Source organism: Leptopilina heterotoma, unplaced genomic scaffold (assembly GCF_015476425.1).
Source record: "Leptopilina heterotoma isolate Lh14 unplaced genomic scaffold, ASM1547642v1 Lhet_32, whole genome shotgun sequence".
Taxonomy (NCBI): Eukaryota; Metazoa; Arthropoda; class Insecta; order Hymenoptera; family Figitidae; genus Leptopilina; species Leptopilina heterotoma.
In genome coordinates this window covers 1,287,450-1,312,235 of record NW_025111017.1, presented here as the reverse complement: position 1 = coordinate 1,312,235, position 24,786 = coordinate 1,287,450, and the positions used below count along the sequence as shown (strand labels likewise).

At 25.5% G+C, this 24,786-nt stretch overlaps 1 protein-coding gene across 2 annotated transcripts in view; it reads left to right on the top strand.

Annotated features, from left to right (window-relative positions):
* Nucleotides 1-24,565, top strand: part of LOC122504837 (serine/arginine repetitive matrix protein 1-like) — a 51,276-nt gene extending 26,711 nt beyond the window's left edge. The window contains exons 4-8 of one of the 2 annotated variants that reach the window (XM_043616115.1): nucleotides 720-2,751; nucleotides 20,534-20,592; nucleotides 20,986-21,054; nucleotides 23,672-23,790; nucleotides 24,151-24,565. In XM_043616115.1, coding sequence (XP_043472050.1) covers nucleotides 720-2,751; nucleotides 20,534-20,592; nucleotides 20,986-21,054; nucleotides 23,672-23,790; nucleotides 24,151-24,171 — 2,300 coding nt within the window. In that variant the 3' untranslated portion in view covers nucleotides 24,172-24,565. Of the gene's footprint in view, nucleotides 1-719; nucleotides 2,752-20,533; nucleotides 20,593-20,985; nucleotides 21,055-23,671; nucleotides 24,004-24,150 lie in introns of those variants that run through there. The other variant, XM_043616114.1, reaches the window with a different exon arrangement.
* Nucleotides 24,566-24,786: the final 221 nt, after the last annotated feature.

Below are 24,786 nucleotides of genomic sequence, written 5' to 3'. Positions count from 1 at the left end.
TTAATTTTTTTTAAAGAATTTTTGCAATTATTTTGAAATTTTACAAAATTGAATTTTTTTTTTAGTATTTTCAACAAAAATTCAAATTTTCAAATTTTATTATTTTTAAAATTGCTAATTTTATTTAAAAAAGGTAGTAAGAAATTAACCGCTCGATTTTTTGCTAGTTAAATATTTATTCAAAAAAGAAGTTATTGATGTTTCGGATTAATTTTACTATTAAAGAAATTCGTAAATAAATGTAATAGAACATTTCTTTTAGCATCTAATAATTTTTAGAGGAATCAAAATATTCTTTAGGGTCTGGAAAAAAGTTAAAATTAAACCGGAAAAACCGTACTTTCGGCTAGGGAATACAGAAAAATAGTTTTGTCAAATTTTCAAATGGAAATTGCACTCTGTTGAACCGTATATAATCTTATTTAAAAAAAATGAAAATTATTTTAAATCTCAACACAGTTACATTTTGGTGCAAAATTTTAATATATAAAAAGGTGTGCAGAGTCTAATGGTGTCCTATTTAACTGTAAAATTTAACAAAATTAATTTTTTATTAATAACATGTGCTGAACGTTTTTTCTATTCGTTTTTCTTTTGTAATTTTAATTTCTTCTGTATTTTTTTCATACTAGATAAAACTTAATTTTTCTAACTCTTAATTTCATAATTATCCCTCATTCGAATTTGCCACTGATTTTCATTAACAAAATTATTTGCAGATGGATCAAAATTTCAAAGATATGACGATAATGCAAGTGGCTCAGAGGATGACGAAGTGAAGGATATTGATGTTAAAGTAGAAGTGAAAGCAGAAGAAATAGAATCCACTGAAGTTGATGAGAATGTAGCGGATAGGGAAAGTGAAAGTGGTCTTAACGAATGTTTGTCAGAAAGAACTGCCGAGGAAGCAGATGAAGATCGACTTCTCAACGACGATGATGACGATGTTCTTCTTATGGCCGATTTAGAAGAAGAAGACAGTCTCGAGCGTCTAATGGATGAAATGGAGAGGGAAATAAAGGACGACAAAATAGAAATAACGGAGAAGAAAGTGACGAAGAAAGAAAAAGTTGCACTGAAAAAAGTACGAGATGATTCTCGTAAACTTGAAACTAAAGTAAAGTTGAAAGTTGAAGTACCTAAAGTTAAAGAGGAAGTTGTCAAGGAAAAGGTGGACATTCCTGTTGCTCCCAAAGCTGCTAAACCTGAAGTAAAAGAAGTTGTTGCTAAACCCGAACCAAGACCTCTTTCTCCTCGAACAACAAATATTAGGAGACGATCTGTTTCTCCTAAGCCTCGACCTTGGAGAAAAGTATCGCCTCGCAGATCACCGAGAAGATCACCTTTACGATTATTAAAAAAGCCGTTGAGAGAAATTTCCAGGTATAGATCACCGAGAAAATCTCCAACAAGATATTCACCTCGATCTCCAAAAATTTCCCCTCGTCAAAAGTCTCCTAGAAATTCACCTCAGAGATCTCCTGATAGAAGATCTCCGCTAATGTCTAGAGCGATGTCTCCTAGGAATAGGTCTCCAAGACCCACTCGATCACTCTCTCGATCACCGAGAATGTGGTCCAGATCTTCAAGGTCGCGATCAAGAACGCCAAGACGATTATCGCCTAGAAGATTACGATCTCCCAGGTATTCACCTCACAGATACTCTCCGAGACCGAAAATTAGAGTTTCACGATCCAGAAGTCCCCGATCGCCACGAAGAAGAATTTCACGGTCCAGGAGTCCTCGATCTCCCAGGAGAGGATCTCCTCGACTCAGATCACCGAGAATGTCTCCAAGAAGGCTCTCCCCACGTTATCGTTCACCAAGAGGATCTCCACGACGATCTCCTTGGTCCTCCCCGAGAAGATCGCCTCGTTTGTCACCCAAAAGGCTTAAATCCCCTCGATGGTCACCCAAAGACTGCACTCGAAAGTCTAGAGTTAAATCTGCCTCTCCGGAAAAACGTGGCAATTCCCCCCTGAAGAAAAATCTCACCGATGAGAAGAAGACATCCGAACTTGATAAACCGAAACCCAAAAAAGAAACTCTTCCCCAAAAATCTCAACCCGAGGTAAAAGAAGAGCAAATCCTAGATCCTATTCTAGAAGCTCGGAAACGGAAATTCGAGTCCATTACTCCAATTGATCCGATTAATGCCAATAAAACAATTAAATTAAGCAACAAGAAGGAAGAAAGTAAAAAATTAACTCTCAAACAGCCGGAAGTAAAGGAAGTAGATGTTAAGAAAATTATTGTTAAGCGAACGGAACCCACCGAACCTATGGAGGAGTCTGTTGAGAAAAGAAGGAGAAAAGTAATAACTTTAGAACCTAAGGATGAAGAGGAAGATTTATTACCTGAGGAAATATATGATAGTGAAAGTATAGAGGAAGAAACTAATGAAGAGGTGGAGGAGAAAATTCAAAATGTAGAGGAAGTTTGTTTGGAAGTGCATCCGATAAATCAGGAGAAGAAGAAGAAGAAGGATAAAGAAATCTATCAGGTTGGAAAATTGAAAGATCTATCGATTGCAGAACGCATTTCAAAGGAGAAGAAATTGAAGAAGCGAAAAGTTGAGACTGTTATAAGTGGGACAAGTGAAATTGAAACGGATTTAGAAGATGTTACTATTGATGAAGAGGGTGATTTACGTACGGAACTTAGTAGGAGGCGAGCAGAACGGTTAAATAGAGCTGTTCCTATTCAGTCGGCAAGACTCTTGCAATCAGCCTTTAAAGGAGTTGTTAACGAGTGAGTATTTTTATATACTTTTATATTATTTATTTAATTAGCAGGCTTCACAGTCTCTCCCCTATTTCCCTAAAAGTCCCATTTTTTTCATTTTGGCCCCCAAACGTACCCTATTTTCAAAATTTCCCCTATTTTTTTCTTTTAACTTTTAATCATGAATTCACACCAAATTTAGCTTCGTAACTAAACTATGAAACTGACACTAATTCTAATACAAAAGCATCAAAAAATTTTTCTATTTCTGACAAGAATGAATTTTTTAATATTATTTAATTATTACAAAAGTTTTAATGCAATCATCTTGATAAATAACAAAATTCTTCACAGAAATTCAATAATTTTTAGGAATTTTAATAAAATTCTTTACAAAATTCAATTATTTTCATAAATTACAATATTCATCACAAGAATTCAATTATTTTCGAAAGTAATAAAATTCTTCGAAGAAATACAATTATTTTTAAATTTACACGAATATCTCGTCAAGAATTCAATTATCTTTATAAATAGCAAAATTTTTCGCCAAAAATTCAATTATTTTCAAAAATTTATAAAAATCTTTGCAAAAGTTCAATTACTTTCAAAAGTTTATCGCAATTCAACGAATTTCAATATTTACTATTTTCATAAAATTTATCAACAGATTTAATTATAGAAAAAATTTTTTGATACAATTCTACGAAAAGATTCAATTATTATTTTCATAAATAATAAAATTTCATTTACGAATTCAATTATTTTCATCGCAGAATTTCAAATATTTTTAATAAAATGTTTTAAAAATTCCTAGAAAAATGCAGTTATTATTAAAAATTTTATTAAAACGTGAGGAAAGAATTCAATTTTAAAAAACAATGAATTATTCAATAAAACAATAAAATTCGTTGCAATAATTCAAATATTTTCATAAATACCGACAGATTAGCTCAGTCGGATAGATGCCTCGCTTGGCGGTCGTTTAAGGACCAAGGGTATAAGTACCCCTGGTTCGCGCCCATTTGGCTTGGTATTTTTCCGGCACGTGAGACAATCTGAGCGGGAGGTTTGACGTCGAGGTATAATGGTGTGCACCGTCGATTATTGTCCGGTACACACAATTAGAACTCGACTGTCGATAAACCGGTTGTACTCAGGAGAGGTTTTCTACAGTTTCCCTCTTCTCTGGCGAGAAAACCCTTTGACGGGTAGTCCAGGCGAATGCGAGTACTCCTAATTTTCAAGTCGCTCTGCAGGCGCAAAAATTAGGTTAATATATAGAATTTTCATATGTAGAATGGTTATGCTTAATCCAAAAAAGTATTTCTCGGGGACTCTTGTCGAAGTGCGTAAGGCCAATAGGGCAGGAGTATAAACAATAAAAAAAAAAAAAAAATATTTTCATAAATAACATTTCATTCGACGCAGAAAATTAATTATTTTCAAAAATTTTTAAGTAATTTTGCAAAAGAATTCAATAAGTTTGATAAACAAGAAATCGCATAAATTCTTCCCATAAAATCAATTATTCTAAGGAATTTTAATAAAATTCTTTTCCAAAATTCAATTATTTTGATAAATATCAAAATTTATCACAAGAATTCAATTCTTTTGAAAAGTAATTAAATACTTTGCAAAAATTAAATTATTTTCATAATTTTTTAAAAATTCTCGTCAAGAATTAAATTATCTTTATAAATAGATAGGGAAATTCTTCTCAAGAATTAAATTATTGTCAAAATTTTTTTAAAAATTCTTCTCAAGAAGTCAATTATTTTCAAAAATTTTAATAAAATTCTTCTTATGAATTCAATTGTTTTCAAAAATTATTATTTAAATTCTTCTCAGGAATTCAATTATTTTTAAAAAATTTAATAAAATTCTTCAAAAACTTTTCAATTTTTGAAGAATTGATTGCATTGATTTTTTCGACTCAAATGAGAACAAATTTATCAGTGATCTTAGAAATGCCATTTTGTCATTTGATTAAATTTATTTCTTTTACTTCGGCCAGTATTATGATTTATTTCTTTTGTAATTTTCTTTAGATTATAAGATCTCTTTTGTTAAGGACTTTTTTGTCCGTCCAAACTTTAAATAAATAAATAAATAAATTTTTTCAAAAATTTTTTTGAAAAAGTTTAATTGAATAATAATTGATGTTATTAATTTAAAGTAGAATTTTAGTTAAAAATTCTAGAAGTTAATAATTTAATTAAAATGATACAAATAATTTTGAAGAAATTACAGAAACAATTTTCTTATAATAATAAAATAATAATTTTGTCAGTCGGTCATCTTTAATTATTATAAGAAATGGATCACTCCGAGTCGAAGACTTGGAGTAATCCATTTCTTCATGTTTTTTAATAATATTCATTATGAGTTGTTCAATTTGAAAAGGTTTAAATTTGAAATTTTTGAACACCTTAAGGGGTTACACTACTTTGAAATTTTCAGAAAATTGAAAAAATTTTTTTTTGCTTAAAATACTCCTTATGGTCACCAAAATGATATGTCATTAGTTATATATCGATATCTCAAGTAAAAAGACAATTTTCGAACTGTTCAAGCAGGGTCGCGCGCTAACGTTTACATTGTAATGAAAACTTTAAACGCGTTTTTCTCAAAACTGTATTTTAAAAATCGGTGGACACTCTAGCTGCCACAAATTTCAATCGATCCTCTTAGTTCTTTTTTTATTTTATTTGTGATATAATTATCTAACGAAATGCGTACGGATTTTTCTAAATATTAATATTTAAATTTTCTAGACAACTTTAAATAATGAAATTTAGGCAAAAATACGGACTTTTTCCTTCAAATCGATGCCATTTTGCGAAAAATAAATTTTTTTTAAACGGATACGTATTTCGCTAGATTTTGAGCTACAGAAACTAAAGCATTTTTACTTTTTGGTCTAGCTTAATTCTGGACTGAGTTATAGTGTCCACCGTATGGCGATACATTTTTAAAGCACTTTAACATATCATCTGTCGAACCGACAATTTAAAAAAAAAGAAATTTATATATATTTTTTTGTAGTTCAAGAGTAGTACAATACCTTACTGTAATTTAATTTTCCTAAAAAAATTTCTATTCTACAATAAAAATTGTTGAAAAAGCTTATGTTTTGAACGGGTCAAAGTGGTGTAACCCCTTAATTCCAATGAAAAAAAAATGATTACATATTTATTTAAATAAAAACTATTGCTGTTTTCGAATAATTTTACTTTTGAAAAAATTAGTAAATAAATTTAATAGAACATTTTTTTGAGTATCTAATAATTTTTAGAGTGAATCCAGAATATTCTTTAGGGTGAGGCAAAAAGTGAAAGTTGTGTTTGGAAATCAGGGAAAAATGAAGTTAAATTTTTGTGGCTGCTCTGTATAAATAAATGATATTTTTATCTTTATTTAACCAATTTTTATGGTCCCCTAAAAGTCCCCTATTTTTTAATTTTCAGTCCCCTATTTCCCCTAAAATACTTTTTAGAGGCACTGTGAAGCCTAAATTAGCAACAATTCAAATTTTTTTTTTTCACAAAAATAAAATATGAATTGAAATATAGTTTTAATATTATTATAAGTTCTATAATAATGTATTATGACACAGGCAATTCAGAGAAAAGTCCAGGATTTTTACTTAAAGTGATGGAAAAAATTAAATTTTTGAAATTGATAAGAAACTTCTGAATTTTTAGTGTCTTTTTTGTTTGACTCATAAACTATTAAACTACCATGAATTCCTAATACAGAACCTTCAATTTTTTCTATTTTTGACAATAATTTCTTTTTAAATACCTTAAGTTTTCAAAAACTATCATAAAATTATGAAATTATAAATTATAAATAAATTATTATAAATTATTTAATGAATAATTTTTACAATTTTCATAAATACTCGATTGATAGAAGAATTTTAGTTAAAAATACTAAAAATGATTAAATTTTAAAAAAGTTACAAATAATTTCAGAAATTCAATTATTTTCAAAAGTTATACAAATTCTTCGCTGAATTTCAATTATGTTCAAAATTTTTTTAAAAATTCTCGCCAAAATTTCAATTATCTACATAAATAATAAAATTCTTAACATCAAAATTCAATTATTTTTAAAAATTTTAATAAAATTCTTGCCAAAATTTCATAGGAATTCAATTATTTACAAATTTTTTAAATAAATTTCTTCAAAATAATTCAATTATTTTCATAAGTAATAAAATTTTCACAGGAATTCAATTATTCAAAATACAAAATTTCATAAAATTTTTCGAATAATATCAATTATTTAAAAAGATTTTTATAAAATTCGACGCAAGAATTCAATTATTTAAAAAAAATTAACAAAGTTCTTTTCAAGAATTGAATTATTTTTTTTATAAATAATAAAATTCTTCACCGAAATTCAATTATTTTTATAAACTTGGATAAAATTCATTGCAAGAATTCAATTATTTATATAAATAAATAAAATTCTTCACAGAAATTCAGTTATTTTTATAAACTTGAATAAAATTTGTTTGAAGAATTAAATTATTTTTAAAAGTAATAAAATTCTTTGCAGAAATTCAATTATGTTCAAAAATTTTTAAAAAAAATTCTTGTCAAAATTTCAAGTATCTTTATAAATAATAAAATTCTTGAGAAAATTTTAATTATTTTCATAAACAATAAAACTCATCGCAGAATTTTAATTAATTTTGATCGAATTTCTCAAAAATGTAATTATTCTTAAAAATGTTTATTAAAATTCGTCGAAAAAATCCAATTATATTTGAAAATTTGTTGATAAAATTCTTTATAAGAATTCAGTTTTAACAAATATTTCTTTATTCAATAAATTTTTTATTTTTGTATTTAAATAATTGAATTCTTCTAGAATTCTCTAATAAACAATTGATTTAAAAATGAATTACCGAATAATCGATTTATTATTTATGAAAATAATAATTAAATTTTTGCAATGAATTTGATTACATTTTTTTTAAATAATTGAATTTTTTGGAGAAATTTTACTACTTGTAAAAATAATTGAATTCTTACGAATGATTTTATTAGGATTTTAGTAAATAATTAACTTTTTTTTGAAAAATTTTATAGTATTCTTTACAAAGATTCAATTATTTTTTGAAATTAAAAAAAAAACTTTGCAAAATTCAATTATTTTTATAAGTAACAATATTCATTACAAGAATTCTTTTATTTTAAAAAGTAATACAATTTTTCGAAAAAGTTCAATTATTTTTACAAATTTTAACGAGTATCTCGTCAAGAATTCAATTATCTTTATAAGAAACAACATTTTTCGCCAAACATTTATAAATAAAATTCTTTGCAAAATTTTAATTATTTTCAAAAGTTTTTCATAATTCAATGATTTTCAATATTTACTATTTTCATAAAATTTATCAAAAAAATTTAAATATTGAAAACAATTTTTAATAAAATTCTATGAAAACATTAAATTATTTTCATAAATAATAAAATTTCATTTCAGAATTCAATTATTTTCACGAAAAAATTTTAAATATCTTGTTAAACAACAAAATTCTCCCCATAAAATCAATTGATTTTATGGGAATTTTTTGTTATTTATCAATATAATTGCATTAAAACTTTTAACGAATTTTAATAAAAATCCTTTTCCAAAATTCAATTATTTTCATAAAATATCAAAATTTATCACAAGAATTCAATTCTTTTGAATAATAATAAAATACTTTGCAGAAATTAAATTATTTAAAATTTTTTTTAAAAATTCTCGTCAGTAATGAAATTATTTTTATAAATAGGCAGCGATATTCTTCTCAAGAATTAAATTATTGGCAAAAATGCTAATAAACTTCTTGTCAAACTTTCAATTATTTAAACAAACTTTAATAAAATTCATCGCATGAATTCAATTTTTTTCATAAATTATTATTTAAATTTTCCTCAGGAATTCAATTATTTTAAAAAATTTTAATAAAATTCTCCAAAAAGTTTTCAATTATTTTCAAAAGTTGTTAATAAAATTCTTCGTAAAAATTAAATTTTAATAAACATTCAATTATTGAATAAATTATTTACTTTTGTATTTAAATAATTGAATTCTCGTAGAATTTTCGAATAAAAATTGATTTAAATGAAATGAAAATGAATTACGATTAAAATTTTAGATAATAATTGAATATTAAAAGCAATATAGCATGAATTTTTAGAAATAATTGAATTTTGAAAAGGTTTCAAATTATGAGGCTGAAGTCCGCAACGTTTTAAAAAACGAAAAATTAAAAGTTAAAAAAGTCAAAATTTTTCAACGCAGTCTTGTTCAAAATGATGCCAAACATGGTCCTACAAAGTTTCGCCCCCCTAACTCATTCGGAAACCTTCGTTTATGGGGTACAGTGCCCCAAAAAAAAAAATATTTTTTTAAAAATTCAGAAACTCGAAAGGTCACCAGTTTTTTGTGCAAAGTAGTTGTACTCAATGCCCCCAAGATGTAAAAAAAGTTTCATTGCCCTAGCCCTTTCGAAACCCTTCGTTTATGGGGCAAATTGCCCAAAAAAAGTCAAAAATATTTTTTTAAAAATTCAGAAACTCGAAAGGTCACCCGTTTTTTGTGCGAAGTAGTTGCACTCGATGCCCCGAAGGCGTAAAAAAAGTTTCATCGCCCTAGCCCTTTCGGAACCCTTCGTTTATGGGGCAAATTGCCCCAAAAAAATCGAAAATATTTTTTTAAAAATTCAGAAACTCGAAAGGTCACCCGTTTTTTGTGCGAAGTTGCTGTAGTCGATGCCCCGAATTCGCAAAAAAAGTTTAGTTTAGTTCATCGCCCTAGCCCTTTCGCGACCCTTCGTTTATTAGTCAAAATGTACGAAAAAAACCAAAAATATTTTTTTAAAAATTGGTTTTTTCGAAAGGTCACCCTTTTTTGTGCGAAGTTGCTGTAGTCGATGCCCCGAATTCGCAAAAAAAGTTTCATCGCCCTAGCCCTTTCGCGACCCTTCGTTTATTAGTCAAAATGTCAGAAAAAATCGAAAAATTTTTTTTTAAAAATTGGTTTTTTCGAAAGGTCACCCGTTTTTTGTGCAAAGTTGCTGTAGTCGATGCCCCGAATTCGCAAAAAAAGTTTCATTGCCCTAGCCCTTTCGCGACCCTTCGTTTATTAGTCAAAATGTACGAAAAAATCCAAAAATATTTTTTTAAAAATTGGTTTTTTCGAAAGGTCACCCGTTTTTTGTGCGAAGTTGCTGTAGTCGATGCCCTGAATTCGTAAAAAAAGTTTCATCGCCCTAGCCCTTTCGCGACCCTTCGTTTATTAGTCAAATGTCAAATGTCGCCTGTTCTTCTCCCCGCCCATCATCGCCAAAAATTCTCTCCGCTTTTCACAACAAAATCACTCGTCTTCCGTCAGATTCGGTCAGATTCATAGCAAAAGGAGGCGTCGGATATTATGACTCTTTCGACTTTTATAGACTATTTTTAAAAAATGCAACTTCTTTGTCATATTTTCAAAATATTTTCTTCCAAATATTGCAACTAAATACTACATTTTTAGTAGAAATTGTAAATTATTTCGATTTTTCTAGTCTGAAAAATAGATATAGACAAATCTTTAAAAATTATTCAAGAAAAATTTTTCTACTTTAAATTTCGAAATATACAATTAAAAAGATTTGAAATAATTAAAAAATAAAAATGATAGATTTTTTTGCTTAATGTTTATAAAACATATTAGAAAATTGTAAATTGTTAAAAAATTATGATTATTGTATTTTTATATTTTTGTAGAAAATTCTCAATTTTTATAAGAAAATAATTTGCATCATTTCTATTTCTTAATTGCAATTGCTTTAATAAAATTCAAATTTTTTTAAAAATAAAGAGAAAAAAGGTTCATTAATAATTATATATATCTGTGAATTTCAAATTTTATTTGAAAACGAAAATTAAATTTTTAAAATTTTCAGAAAATAAAGGAAAAATTTTAATCAAAAAATGATCTGTTACATTCATTTATAAATTTCTTTAATCATAAAATTATTCGAAAACTTCAATAACTTCTTTGTTTTGAATATTTAATTATTATTTTTCCACGGGAATTAAGATTTTTAAAAATGTTAAATTCAAACCTTTTTGAAAAAAAAAACAATTTATAAAAGTATTATAATTATTTTATGTTAAGAATATTGCTACTGTTATTTCTTAAAAATTATTTTCATCTTTTCAATTCAATTATTATTTTATAGAATTTTCAACTAAAATTCTTCTCTAAATCAACTATTTTTAAAAAATGTTTGAAAAAGTTCTTTGAGAATTTTCAAATACATTTGTTTAAAATTCAATTTCACGAAATTTCGATTATTTAAATATTTTTCAATTGACTACAGAATAAGAAATTGTTTTGAAACTTTTCCAAAAAAATTTAGGAAGCAAATTCCAGTATTAATTATTTAGAAAAATTTACTATAACATAGATAATGGAATTTTTCTAAAAAATTATCGAAAACTTCCTAAGAATTTATTCTCATGAAATATTTGGAAAATTTTCCATGTACTTACCATGTAACTTCAAATTATATAAAGAAAATATTTATATTAAATTTCTTCAAAAAAATTAATTCTTCATAAAATTGTCATTAAAAAGTTTAGAAAACTGAAATCTTCAAATTCAAAAATATTATTTGTTTGAATAATTATATTTAATTCAAACATATTTTCTGTTTTTGTTAAAACAAAAAATATGTTTAAAAATTTTATGTTTGATTCAAACGTAAAAGTTGACTATAAAAAATTTAAAAACAACCATAACTTATGTTTGGATTAAATATATTATTTCTTTAAATAAAACAAAAAATATGTTTCAATTAAACTTAAATAAGTTTGCCTGTATAGCAAAGATATTGTAAGTTTGATTTAAACGAAATTTGTTTGGATCAAATAAATCGTTTTCTCAGTGTAAATAATATAATACATTATAATAATCGTAAGTTTCCTTTCCGTTAGCAAATTATCTGTATTCATTTGTTTTTTTTTTTGAAAATTCATTTTTGTGGGTTATTGTCATTTTTTTAATGTCAAAAAGAAACAAAAAAACTCGTCTTATTCACTTCACAAAATTGACAAAAATTCCATTCCATATTTTTTATTTTCCTGACTTTTTCCTAATTTTCATCAAAAATATTTACTTTTTTCTTATCCTGCTAATAAATTGAATTTATGCTACGAATTTTATTATTCATGAGAGAATTTAAAATAATTTAATTCTTGCGAAGAATTTAAAAAAATATTTGAAAATAATTGAATTTTCAATGAAAAATGTTATATTATTTATAAAAATAATTGAAATTTTCAGAAGAATTTTATTATTTACAAAAATAATTGATTTCTTTAGGCAAATTTTGATATTTATGAAAATAATTAAATTTTCTTGAAATATTTTATTATTTATTAAAATAATTGAATTCTAGCTAAGAATTTTTAAAAAAAATTTTAAAATAATTAAAATTTTCTGAAGAATTTTATAAATTTTAAGAAAAATTTACTTTTTTTTTGAAGAATTTCATAATTTATGAAAATAGTTAAATTTTTTTGGAATATTTTTCTATTTTTATAAAAATAATTTAATTCTTGCGAAAAATTTTTTTTAAAATTTGGAAAATAATTGAATTTTTGGGAATAATTTTTAAAACAATTTGGAAAGTCAATTTTAAGAAAAATTGACTTTTTTTGAAGAATTTCATAATTTAAGAAAATAGTTAAATTTTTTTGGAATATTTTTCTATTTTTATATAAAAATAATTGAATTCTTAGGAAAAATTTTAAAAAAAATTTGGAAAATAATTGAATTTTTCTGAAAAATTTTATAAATTTTGAGAAAAATTGAATTTTTTGAAGAATTACATTTTTTCTAAGGATTTTGCAAAAGGGCTAGAGCGATAAAACTTTTTTTACGTATTCGGGGCATCGAGTACACTGAAAAAAATTCTTAGTAGATTTGACTACTTTTTAACTACTTTCCTTAGTTCAATAAGTCCCCAAAGATAATTTTGAACTTACATTAATTATCAGATATGTAGTTGAATGAAGTGATAATACAGTTGCATTAACTACTTTTCTTAGTTAAATAGGAACCAATGACAGTTTTGCAGTAGAATTAACTGCTGATATGTAGTTAAAGTTACTAAGATAACTCAGTAATAAAGTAACTACTGAAAATGGTAAAATAAAATTATTTATAATTTATTATAAATATTATCGAGTTGTATTTTTTTATATTTCCCCCTACCCACTTTTGTTTACCTATACCTTATTTATTTAATGTCTATATACCTAACGGAGAAAAATCTCTAAACGTCGGGAGTTGAACGCTCGACCCTAACATTCGTAAACCGATAACCTAACCACCTAACCACGCTCGCCCGCTTCGATGAGTTGCTTAATACTTATAGGCATTCCAGACACAGTTCAACTGATAACTGTAGTTAATTTTACTACTTAAAGTAGTTGCATTTACAACTTTTCACAGTTGATAATCTTCTATAAAAATCTATAACATAAATTACATGGAAAATTATTCAACTCCTAGAAGAAGTAAAAACTACTACAAAATTAGTCTATCGAACTACTTTAAGTAGTAGAATCTACTACTTTCTGTAGTGATTTCTGTAACATACCTGCAGTTACAAAGTTAACTATAAAATTACATTAATTTAATTAATAATTTTTAACTACATAAAACAGTTAAAATAAGTATCAAAAGTAGCCAGACCAACTAAAAAAGTAGTTGGTTTTATTACTTTTTACTCTACTAAGGGGATGTAGTTGAAAATGTCTCATGTATTTTTTTCAGTGTACAACTACTTCGCACAAAAAACGGGTGACCTTTCGAAAAACTCAATTAAAAAAAAATTATTTTTGAATTTTTTCAGACATTTTGAGTAATAAACGAAGGGTTGCGAAAGGGCTAGGGCGATGAAACTTTTTTTACGAATTCAGGGCATCGACTACAGCAACTTCGCACAAAAAACGGGTGACCTTTCGAAAAAACCAATTTTTAAAAAAATATTTTTCAATTTTTTCAGAAATTTTAACTAATAAACGAAGAGTCGCGAAAGGGCTAGGGCGATGAAACTTTTTTTACGAATTCAGGGCATCGACTACAGCAACTTCGCACAAAAAACGGGTGACCTTTCGAAGAAACCAATTTTTAAAAAAATATTTTTGAATTTTTTCAGAAATTTTGACTAATAAACGAAGGGTTGCGAAAGGGCTAGGGCGATGAAACTTTTTTTACGAATTCAGGGCATCGACTACAGCAACTTCGCACAAAAAACGGGTGACCTTTCGAAAAAACCAATTTTTAAAAAAATATTTTTCGATTTTTTCTGACATTTTGACTAATAAACGAAGGGTCGCGAAAGGGCTAGGGCGATGAAACTTTTTTTACATATTCGGGGCATCAAGTGCATGTACTTTGCACAAAAAACGGGTGACCTTTGGAGTTTCTGAATTTTTAAAAAAATATTTTCGATTTTTTTGGGGCAATTTGCCCCATAAACGAAGGGTTCCGAAAGGGCTAGGGCGATGAAACTTTTTTTACGCCTTCGGGGCATCGAGTGCAACTACTTCGCACAAAAAACGGGTGACCTTTCGAGTTTCTGAATTATTAAAAAAATATTTTTTTTTGGGGGGGCACTGTACCCCATAAACGAAGGTTTCCGAATGAGTTAGGGGGGCGAAACTTTGTAGGACCATGTTTGGCATCATTTTGAACAAAACTGCGTTGAAAAATTTTGACTTTTTTAATTTTTAATTTTTCGTTTTTTAAAACGTTGCGGACTTCAGCCTCATTTCAAATTAAAATCTTTGAAAAGAGTAAGAATTTTTGAAACGTGCCACCTAAAATTCAAAAAATTTATTTTTGGCCAAAATGTTGTTTTTTCTATAGTGCTTTACATTAAAAAACACTATGTCAAAGGATTTGTCAAAAAAAAATTTTTTGTTATTGTTATAAACAATTAAAGTTTTCAGACACTTTTTTTAAAAAAATTAATTAAAAAGAAACTTGTTAACCGATTTTAATGATTCAAGAGGCATTCTTTTTTATTTGAGTCAAAGTTTTGAATAAAATTTTTTTCGTAAAAAAATATTGAGATTTAATAAATAAACAAATTATTTATTTATAACAAATTAGCAAAAAACAATGTTCTCAATCGAATTTCAAAATGAAAAAAATAGTACTTATTCTCAGATTACCACTGAGTAATATTCCGTTGAGAAAAAAAATGGCACGGCTTGGACAACTGACTTATTTAAACATTGTTTATCCTGAGCAGAACGGGATTTGTATGTGACGTCACGCGCAGCGGTCCTTTGACGCGGGAATCTAAGAGAATATCAGAGGAATATCAAAAATAATATTAAAATAATGTTTAAGTATTTCTTATGGACGAAAAAAACTAACAATTTAATTAATTGTTTAAACAATTAATTTTTGTTATTTTTTCATAAACAGTAGTTAGGGCTAGAAATTTCTAGTCTTCTCTCAATTTCTCAATTTTTCAATGAGTAAAACATCTACTAATGGTAAAATATAAATTAATTAAACATTGTTTAAACAATAATTAATTGTTGTTATTTTTTTCATAAACGGTACAATCGTGCAATTTTTTATGGAAAAAAATCTACTGATAAAAAATAAAAAATTATTTATTTAAAAATAAATATAAATTAAATATATATATATATATATATATATATATATATATATATATATAGTTTTTTTACTATAAAAAGTTGCATTATTGGCAAAAATGCAGGAATTTATAATTGATTATAAATTATAGATGCCCTAAATTTATAATCAATTGAAAAATTATAAATGCTCTAAATTTGTAATCAATTGAAAAATTATAAATGCCCTAAATGTATAATCAATTGAAAAATTATTAATTGTTTATCAATGGTTAAATAACATTCTTTTAGTTTTACTATTATAATTAAGTGTTTAAATTATAAAAAAAAATTTAAAATTTAGAAAAACTAAGGAATTTCTAGTTAAGTACAGTTAATTGAAAAATTAACAAAATAAATTGTTTAAATAATGTTTAAATAATTAGATAATTTTTAGTTTTGTTATACTTAAGTGTTTTCGTTACAAAAAATGCATAATATAGAAAAAGAACAAGTAATTTCTAACTCTAATTGCAGTTATGAAAAAAATAACAACAATTAATTGTTTCAACAATTTAATAAATAAGTAATTTTTAGTTTTAATTATTAATATATGTTTACGCCTGAAAAATTGCATAATTGAGAAAAAACTTTAAATTTCTAGCCCTAAGTACCGTTTATGAAAAAAATAACAACAATTAATTATTGTTTAAACAATGTTTAATTAATTTATATTTTACCATTGAGTCATTCCATTATATTTCGACTAAAGTCGTTGCTGACTAATTTTAAAAAATTATAATATTTTGCAGGAATGATGTTAAAGATATTAGGATCACCGAACAAAAAGAATTTTTTAAATATTTTTTATATTTATTGTAAAATAAGCATCTAAAGTATATGAAGTCGTAAAAACTGTCACATTTTCATCTATTAGAAAATATTAAAGAAAACACATAATTTACTATAAAAATGTAAAAAAGTTATAAGAATTTATTAAGAATGAATTGTTTTATTATTATAAATTGATAGAAACAATTATTAATAAGAAATATTAAATAAAAAAGGATTTTAAAGTTCACCTGCCAAATAACCTAATTTTGCAAATTTCATTCACTAAATGTGAGAAAGAGAAATCATTAAATTGAATAAAACCTTATGAAATATAAAGAACCTGTGATTAACTTTTAGTTTTTCTTATCACTTTCTTCCTTTTTTCTTCATAAATGTTAAAAAATAAGCAATTAAAACTGGCACTTTGCTTATTTTCACGATTTTAAAATGCAAATAACTTCTGCCCAGAAAAATGAAAAATTACGAAAATTGGGCAATAATTATTTGATCACTAGATACACTCACTGGAAAAAGATTTTCTTTGGTCCCGAAGCTATTTTCCGAAATAATTAATTTTAAACTTTTCACTATTTCTATCAGGTTAATACATGTGATTTTTTTAAAACTGAAGTTGGTTCAAAACGATTAAACAAGAAGAGCTAACTTCGTCCTTTAAAAAACACATGTATTAACCTGATAAAAATAGTAAAAAGTTTAAAGTTAATAAATTCGGAAAATAGCTTCGGGACCAAAGAAAATCTTTTTCCAGTGAGTGTATCTAGTGATCAAATAATTATTGCCCAATTTTCGTAATTTTTCATTTTTCTGGGCAGAAGTTATTTGCATTTTAAAATCGTGAAAATAAGCAAAGTGCCAGTTTTAATTGCTTATTTTTTAACATTTATGAAGAAAAAAGGAAGAAAGTGATAAGAAAAACTAAAAGTTAATCACAGGTTCTTTATATTTCATAAGGTTTTATTCAATTTAATGATTTCTCTTTCTCACATTTAGTGAATGAAATTTGCAAAATTAGGTTATTTGGCAGGTGAACTTTAAAATCCTTTTTTATTTAATATTTCTTATTAATAATTGTTTCTATCAATTTATAATAATAAAACAATTCTTTCTTAATAAATTCTTATAACTTTTTTACATTTTTATAGTAAATTATGTGTTTTCTTTAATATTTTCTAATAGATGAAAATGTGACAGTTTTTACGACTTCATATACTTTAGATGCTTATTTTACAATAAATATAAAAAATATTTAAAAAATTCTTTTTGTTCGGTGATCCTAATATCTTTAACATCATTCCTGCAAAATATTATAATTTTTTAAAATTAGTCAGCAACGACTTTAGTCGAAATATAATGGAATGACTCCATTAGTAGATGTTTTACTCATTGAAAAATTGAGAAATTGAGAGAAGACTAGAAATTTCTAGCCCTAAAAAACTGTTTATGAAAAAATAACAAAAATTAATTGTTTAAACAATTAATTAAATTGTTATAGTTTTTTTCGTCCATAAGAAATACTTAAACATTATTTTAATATTATTTTTGATATTCCTCTGATATTCTCTTAGATTCCCGCGTCAAAGGACCGCTGCGCGTGACGTCACATACAAATCCCGTTCTGCTCAGGATAAACAATGTTTAAATAAGTCAGTTGTCCAAGCCGTGCCATTTTTTTTCTCAACGGAATATTACTCAGTGGTAATCAGAGAATAAGTACTATTTTTTTCATTTTGAAATTCGATTGAGAACATGGTTTTTTGCTAATTTGTTATAAATAAATAATTTGTTTATTTATTAAATTTCAATATTTTTTTACGAAAAAAATTTTATTCAAAACTTTGACTCAAATAAAAAAGAATGCCTCTTGAATCATTAAAATCGGTTAACAAGTTTCTTTTTAATTAATTTTTTAAAAAAAAGTGTCTGAAAACTTTAATTGTTTATAACAATAACAAAAATTTTTTTTTTGGCAAATCCTTTGACATAGTGTTTTTTTATGTAAAGCACTATAGAAAAAACAACATTTTGGCCAAAAATAAATTTTTTGAATTTTAGGTGGCACGTTTCAAAAATTCTTACTCAAAATCTAAATTTTTCGTTCTTTTAAATAATAATTGATTTAAAGAAGAATTGTAGTTAAATATTCTAGAAAATAATAATTGAATTGAAATGATGAAAATAATTTTGAACAAGTACAATATTCTTATATAAAATAATAATTTTATCCCTTGGTTATTGTTAATTTATTATAAAAACAAGAAGAAATCGATTACTCCGAGTCGAAGACTCGGAGCTATTGACTTCTTCATGTTTATAATAATATTCTTATAAGTTATTAAATTTCAAAAGATTAGAATTTGAAATTTTTAAAAATTTTAATTTCAATGGAAAAATAATAATACTTAAATATTTATTCGAAAAAGAAGTTATTAATGTCTTCGAATAATTTTACAATTGAATAAATTCGTAAATAAATGTAATAATAACAGAACATTTTTTTGAGTAAAATTTTTTTCTTTATTTTCTAAAAATTCAAAAATTTTCATTATCATTAGGGTTCCGTACACCTACGGTGTATCGGCGGAACCCTATTGGTGAGACTCTGTTGTCCGTAGCCAAATCGTGTCCCCCCCCTAGCGGCTAAACTATTTGACCTAAAGAGCTCAAATTTGGTACAGATATGTATTTTCACACGTAGATTACAGGAAAAATATAGCGAATGTGATTGGACGTGATGGTCATAGCGTTGTCAAGGAAATAACAATATTTTTGGCCAAAAATGCAGAAAAAGTGACCATTCCCCCCCCCTTAACTTCTAAACTATTCGACATGGAGAGCTGAAATTTTGCATGCTGGTGTATTTGTACTCGAATATTACAGGAAAAATATAGAGAACTTGATATGTAATGATGGCCATAGCGTTGTCAAGGAAAAACTAAAAAATTTAAAAAAAAAAATTTTTTTTCCCTAACTTTTACATTATTTGACCTAATGAGCTGAAAATTGGTATCCTAGTGTATTATTACAGTCTGACGACAAAAAATTTATTTAAGAAACTTTTTTTAAAAAAAATTTTTTTTTAATTTTTTTTTTCAAAAAAAAAAAATTTTTTTTAATTTTTTTTAGTTTAAACACGTGGCATTAAATATTTTAAGGAAGAGAGTGAAATTTTAAGAAAATAAATGAGAGATTGTTATCTGAATTTAATTTCTTAACTAAAAATAAAAAAAATTGGACAAGTGCGAGTTGTACTCGCACTGCAATGGCGGGTTCCGCACACAAATATTAAAACAATACTTGCAACATTGATCGGTAATTGGTAGAATTAAAATAAACAATTATAAAAATATATTAAAATCATTTGATAAAAAAAATAACTAAAAAAAATTAAAGTATTGTATATCTAATATTGTAAACAATAATAAGCAGAGGAACTATAATAAATTTTGAAAATTTTGTTCCTCTGCTTATTATTGTTTACAATATTAGATATATACAATACTTTAATTTTTTTAGTTATTTTTTTTTTATCAAATGATTTTAATATATTTTTATAATTGTTTATTTTAATTCTACCAATTACCGATCAATGTTGCAAGTATTGTTTTAATATTTGTGTGCGGAACCCGCCATTGCAGTGCGAGTACAACTCGCACTTGTCCAATTTTTTTAAATTAAAATTTGTAATATAATAATAATAATTTTTTAATAATCAAATTATTTATTATTATTAATTATTATTAATTAATTTAATTTTATTTTTTTTATTTATTTTTTTTTATATTATATTATATATTATTATTATATTATTGAGAAATAGAAACATTTTTTTCCTTTATTTTTAGAAAACTTTGAATTTTATTAAAACTATTATTGTAATTAAGAAATAGAAATGATGCAAATTATTTCCTTATGAAAATTGAGAATTTTCTACCAAAATATTAAGAAACTGGAATATGTAATGTTTTTTTTCCAAAATAAAATAAGTTTGTGAACAATATTGTTATTGAGAAATAAAACTTATGCATAAAATGGGTATATTTGCTATTTCTTAATCATAATTTTTAGCTGCATATTTTCGATTTGTGTAACAATATTTTTTTAAAGAGAAAAAAACAAAAGTATGTACACAGAAACTATCTTCAAAGTGTCGACAGACTGAAAAAATAAAAGAATGAATACGAAGATTATTATAGTTAATATTTAAAATAATGTATGCTATTAAACAAAATGAAGAAAGCTGGTTTAAAGGCACTTTATACATTGTTTCTAATGCAAAGAAATTTCTTTTACAGGGTTGCTAAAAATAATGCAAAAGTGAATCAGAGGTTCGCTTTGAAAGGAACTGAGAAACGTGAGTAAACTTTTTCATTGATCTAATCTAAATCTAATCTAATCTAATAAATAATATGTCTGCTTAGATGTTATTAAAAGTAAATTTAAGGAGATTATTGGAATAGGTCCCGGATAATCTTTGACGATAAAAATTTTTTTCAAAAAGAGTTTTTTTTTCATAGAAAAACTATGATGTCGAAGTTCCGCCGTTAGAGTGCATTTTTTATTAAAACAGTTTTTGTAAAAAATGTTATGATTTAAATATAAACTTAGAAACTGACTTTTCAATTCCTCGCTTCATATCGGGTTACATTGGGACCAAACCGTTCGTTACATTTGTGCGTTCACGACAATGGGTGTTCATTAATTTTTTTAAATTACAAAACTTACATTAAATATTTTATATTTATAGCAACTCAAAAAGAAGTGAGGCGAGTAACTGTGTTGCATCGAACGCTCAGTGATCTCCATGACTCTGAAGGTACATTAAATTCATATTTCCTAAACACAAATTAATGTATATTAGTGTCTACTAACCTAAAGCTTATACTTAAATTATTAATTTAATATTGTAACACAGGCCGACACTGATTTTGGTGCGGCAAATGTCGAAGCTGTTTCTGATAGGTTTTTTCACGCTAATTAAAAATCCGTAAATGAAAATTACCCTTCAGCAAAGTTTGAGCACTTCTAGCGACGAAACGAAAGGTCGTAGAAACTTCTTGTTAGGTCCAAATTGAAGCTTAATCTTTCGTCTACAATCCCTGAAAATCCCATTCCTGCACCATTACCTCAAAGTCAATGGTAGTTAATTTTTTAATAGCGAAAACTAATTCTGGCAAATTTTGTTTGCCCTTTGCTTTGAAACTGAAGATTATTAGCATTATTAGAAATTTTAATTTTTTCGAAATTCAAAATGGCGGCTAAAATATATAAAATTTTGAATAGTCAGAAAGACAAATTGCAGACACTTTTTCTCATCACAAATTACTAAAATTAGTATAAAACTGACATCTACGATAAAATTTTATCACTATGACCAATTTAACAATATTTTAAACAATTTTTATAAACAAATTGTTTTTTGAAAGACACAAATATTGAGAAAAATAATTTCGTTTCCATATTGCTCTTATTTTTATAGTTCCAATGAATGTTAAGGATGAAAATTGTTCAACATTGTTATTTAACAATGTTATAAACAATTTTATAGACAAATTAAGAATTGACAACAATTGAAGCTGAAAACTTTTTTGCTGTTCTCTTAATAAATCTTTGAGATAAAAATTATTTACCACAATTATTTAACAACTTTATAAACAATTGTTATAAACAAATTTCAACTTAGTTACAAGTAAATATGTAAAAATTTTGTTTTTTCTTTTACTATTTGTTTTTACAAGATTAATGAATCTTGAAACTTTAATTTAATTCTTAACGCCGAATTTAACAAGCAACGATATTTACCCTTATAGGTGACCCCACAATCTATGTCGTTTAACATTGTCTAAATTTATCTTCAGTTATTGTAAATACACAAGTTGTTTACAAGAATTGTTTATTACTTTTTTGAGAAATATTAAGAATTTTATATTCAATGATTGTTAATTACATTGAATTAAAGTTTCTAGATTTATTAATCCACTGGAAAAAAATAGTAAAAAAACACGAAATATTTACACTTTTACTTGTTGCTAATTTGAAATTTGTTTATAATAATTGCTTATAAAGTTGTTAAATAATTGTAGTAAATAATTTTTATCTCAAAGATTTATTAAGAGAACAGTAAAAAATTCTGTGGAAGAAGACACTATTTTTCAACTTCAATTGTTGTCAATTCTTAATTTGTTTATAACATTGTTAATAATTGTTAACATTGTTAAATGTTAAACCATTTTTATTCTCAACATTCATTGCAACTAAAAAAATAAGAGCCGTTTAAATTAGTCATAGTGCTAAAATTTTATCATATATGTCAGTTTTATATTAATTTTAGTCATTTTTGATCAGAAAATTTGTCTGCAATTTGTTTTTCAGACTATTCAAAATTTTAGATATTTTGGCCTCCATTTTAAATTTCTAATAATGTCTAAATGAAAGGTTAAAGGTTTTTATAACAGTTAAAGGTTTTAAAGGCTTAAAAGTTAAAAGGTTTTAACTTAAAAAGTTAAAAAAAAAAGTTTTTAAAGTTTTAAGTTTTTTTAAGTTAACTTTTTAGGTTTTATGAATGTTAAATGTTAAAGATCCTCCATAAACATTAACCTTTTTAAAGATGTAAAGGTTTTAAAGGTTTTTTAAGTTTTTTTTAAATTAAAAAAAAATGAAGTTAAAATTTTTTTTTAACTTTTAAAAACTTATAAAGTTTTTTAACCGTAAAGGTTGAAAACACACATTATGAACGTGATATTTTGTTATTAAAAATTTTTCTGAAGCGATTTCCAATGGAAAATATAGAGGCGCATGATTATTCCCCAAATGTCATTTGACCGAACTGTCATTTTCCCGAATTACTTTTATCCGAACTGTTGTTTTAACGAAATGTCACTTTTGCAAATCGCTATTTTTACGAATTGCCACATTTGCGAAATATCATTTTTACGAATTGTCATTTTTACGAATTGTTATTGTTCCGAAACGTCATTTTTTCGAATTGTCACTTTTGCGAAGTATAATTTTTACGAATTGTCATTTATGCGAACTGTCATTTTTTCGAATTGTCATTTTTATGAAATGTCACTGTTGCGAATTGTCATTTTTGCGAAAATTGCTATAGTAAATCTATATGTCACAAAAGTGACATTTCGGAACAATAACGATTCGTAAAAATGACAATTCGTAAAAATGATATTTCGCAAATGTGGCAATTCGTAAAAATGTCGATTCGCAAAAGTGACATTTCGTTAAAATAACAGTTCGGATAAATGCAATTCGGGAAAATGACAGTTCGGTTAATTTCATAATGTCGCATAAAAATGAGGATTCCTGAAGTCCAAGTTGGCTTGCCGGCAAGACCCTTGGATGTTCTATCATTAATGTGTTAAAAGTTGTTGAAAATATTTTTTAAAAAAATATATTAATTGTTCTACTTTAATTTACAGAAGAAGTCCCCCTCGAGGCTAAAGTTCCTGTACGTCTGAGACTAGGCGTTAACAAAGTTTTACAAGAAACTAGAGAGACGAAGATCTCTAGAAAGGCATCTAAGAAGCAAGGTCGCAAGGTAAAACATAAAAATAGTTTGCCCTTAGATTCGAAGAATTCATTGTAGCACAAATTGTACTTTTAATGAGCGTAATAATCATTATACATAATTGTGAATGCAGACGTGATATGTTACCTAAATTAATGAAGTTGTTTTCTAATAATAGCGATTTACAATTAGTAATCTAAGCGCTTTAAAAAATTTCGAGATTTTTTCAATATACAAACATAATGCGCTTTTTTTATTAATTTGTCAACCTCCATACAAGCAACGCTTTTTAAAAACAATTTTATTTATATAATTTTCATTCATAATTTTACATTATATATTTATTCGTAATCTTTTTGCTTAGTTTTTCAAATCTTATTTTTCTTATAGCCAAAACTTTTTTATCAATGAGGGCAACGCGGTCAGTTCTGAGAACTGAATTTGGATATTCGTGGTTTGAAACTTAAATTATACTCAAAAGTACAGTTTCATCTGTAACAAAAAATATTTACTCTCATTGAAGAATTATTATCATTGTATATATTTAAAAATAATTCCTCCATAATTATTTACTTTTGATTAAAAAAAAAATTGTTTCTTTTGTGTTGAATATTTACTATTATTAATTATTAATTATTAATTCATTATTGTATAAATGAAAAAATGGTCTTTTTGTAAGAAAAAACATATTAGAAATACTTGAAATTTGAGAGTCTTTGAAATATTATTTTCATTTAAATTACCCAGTGTATGATAAGACTTATAAAACTTTTCATTTTTGAAAAAGAAAACATTTTTCACCACATTTAATTTCAACATCTTGTTTTGAATAATGTGGAAGCATTTAAAACTCTTTCAATTATTTTCAAAGCAAGTCAAAATTATTTTACATCCCTTTTGTACCTTTGATCCCAAAATATTTTTAAGGTGCTTTGAAGCACCTCTCAAACAATAAAATCTAGTCGTTTTTAGAGTGAAACGAAACTTAAAAATAATTTCTTGTAAAGTTCTGCATTCCCTTCTTCA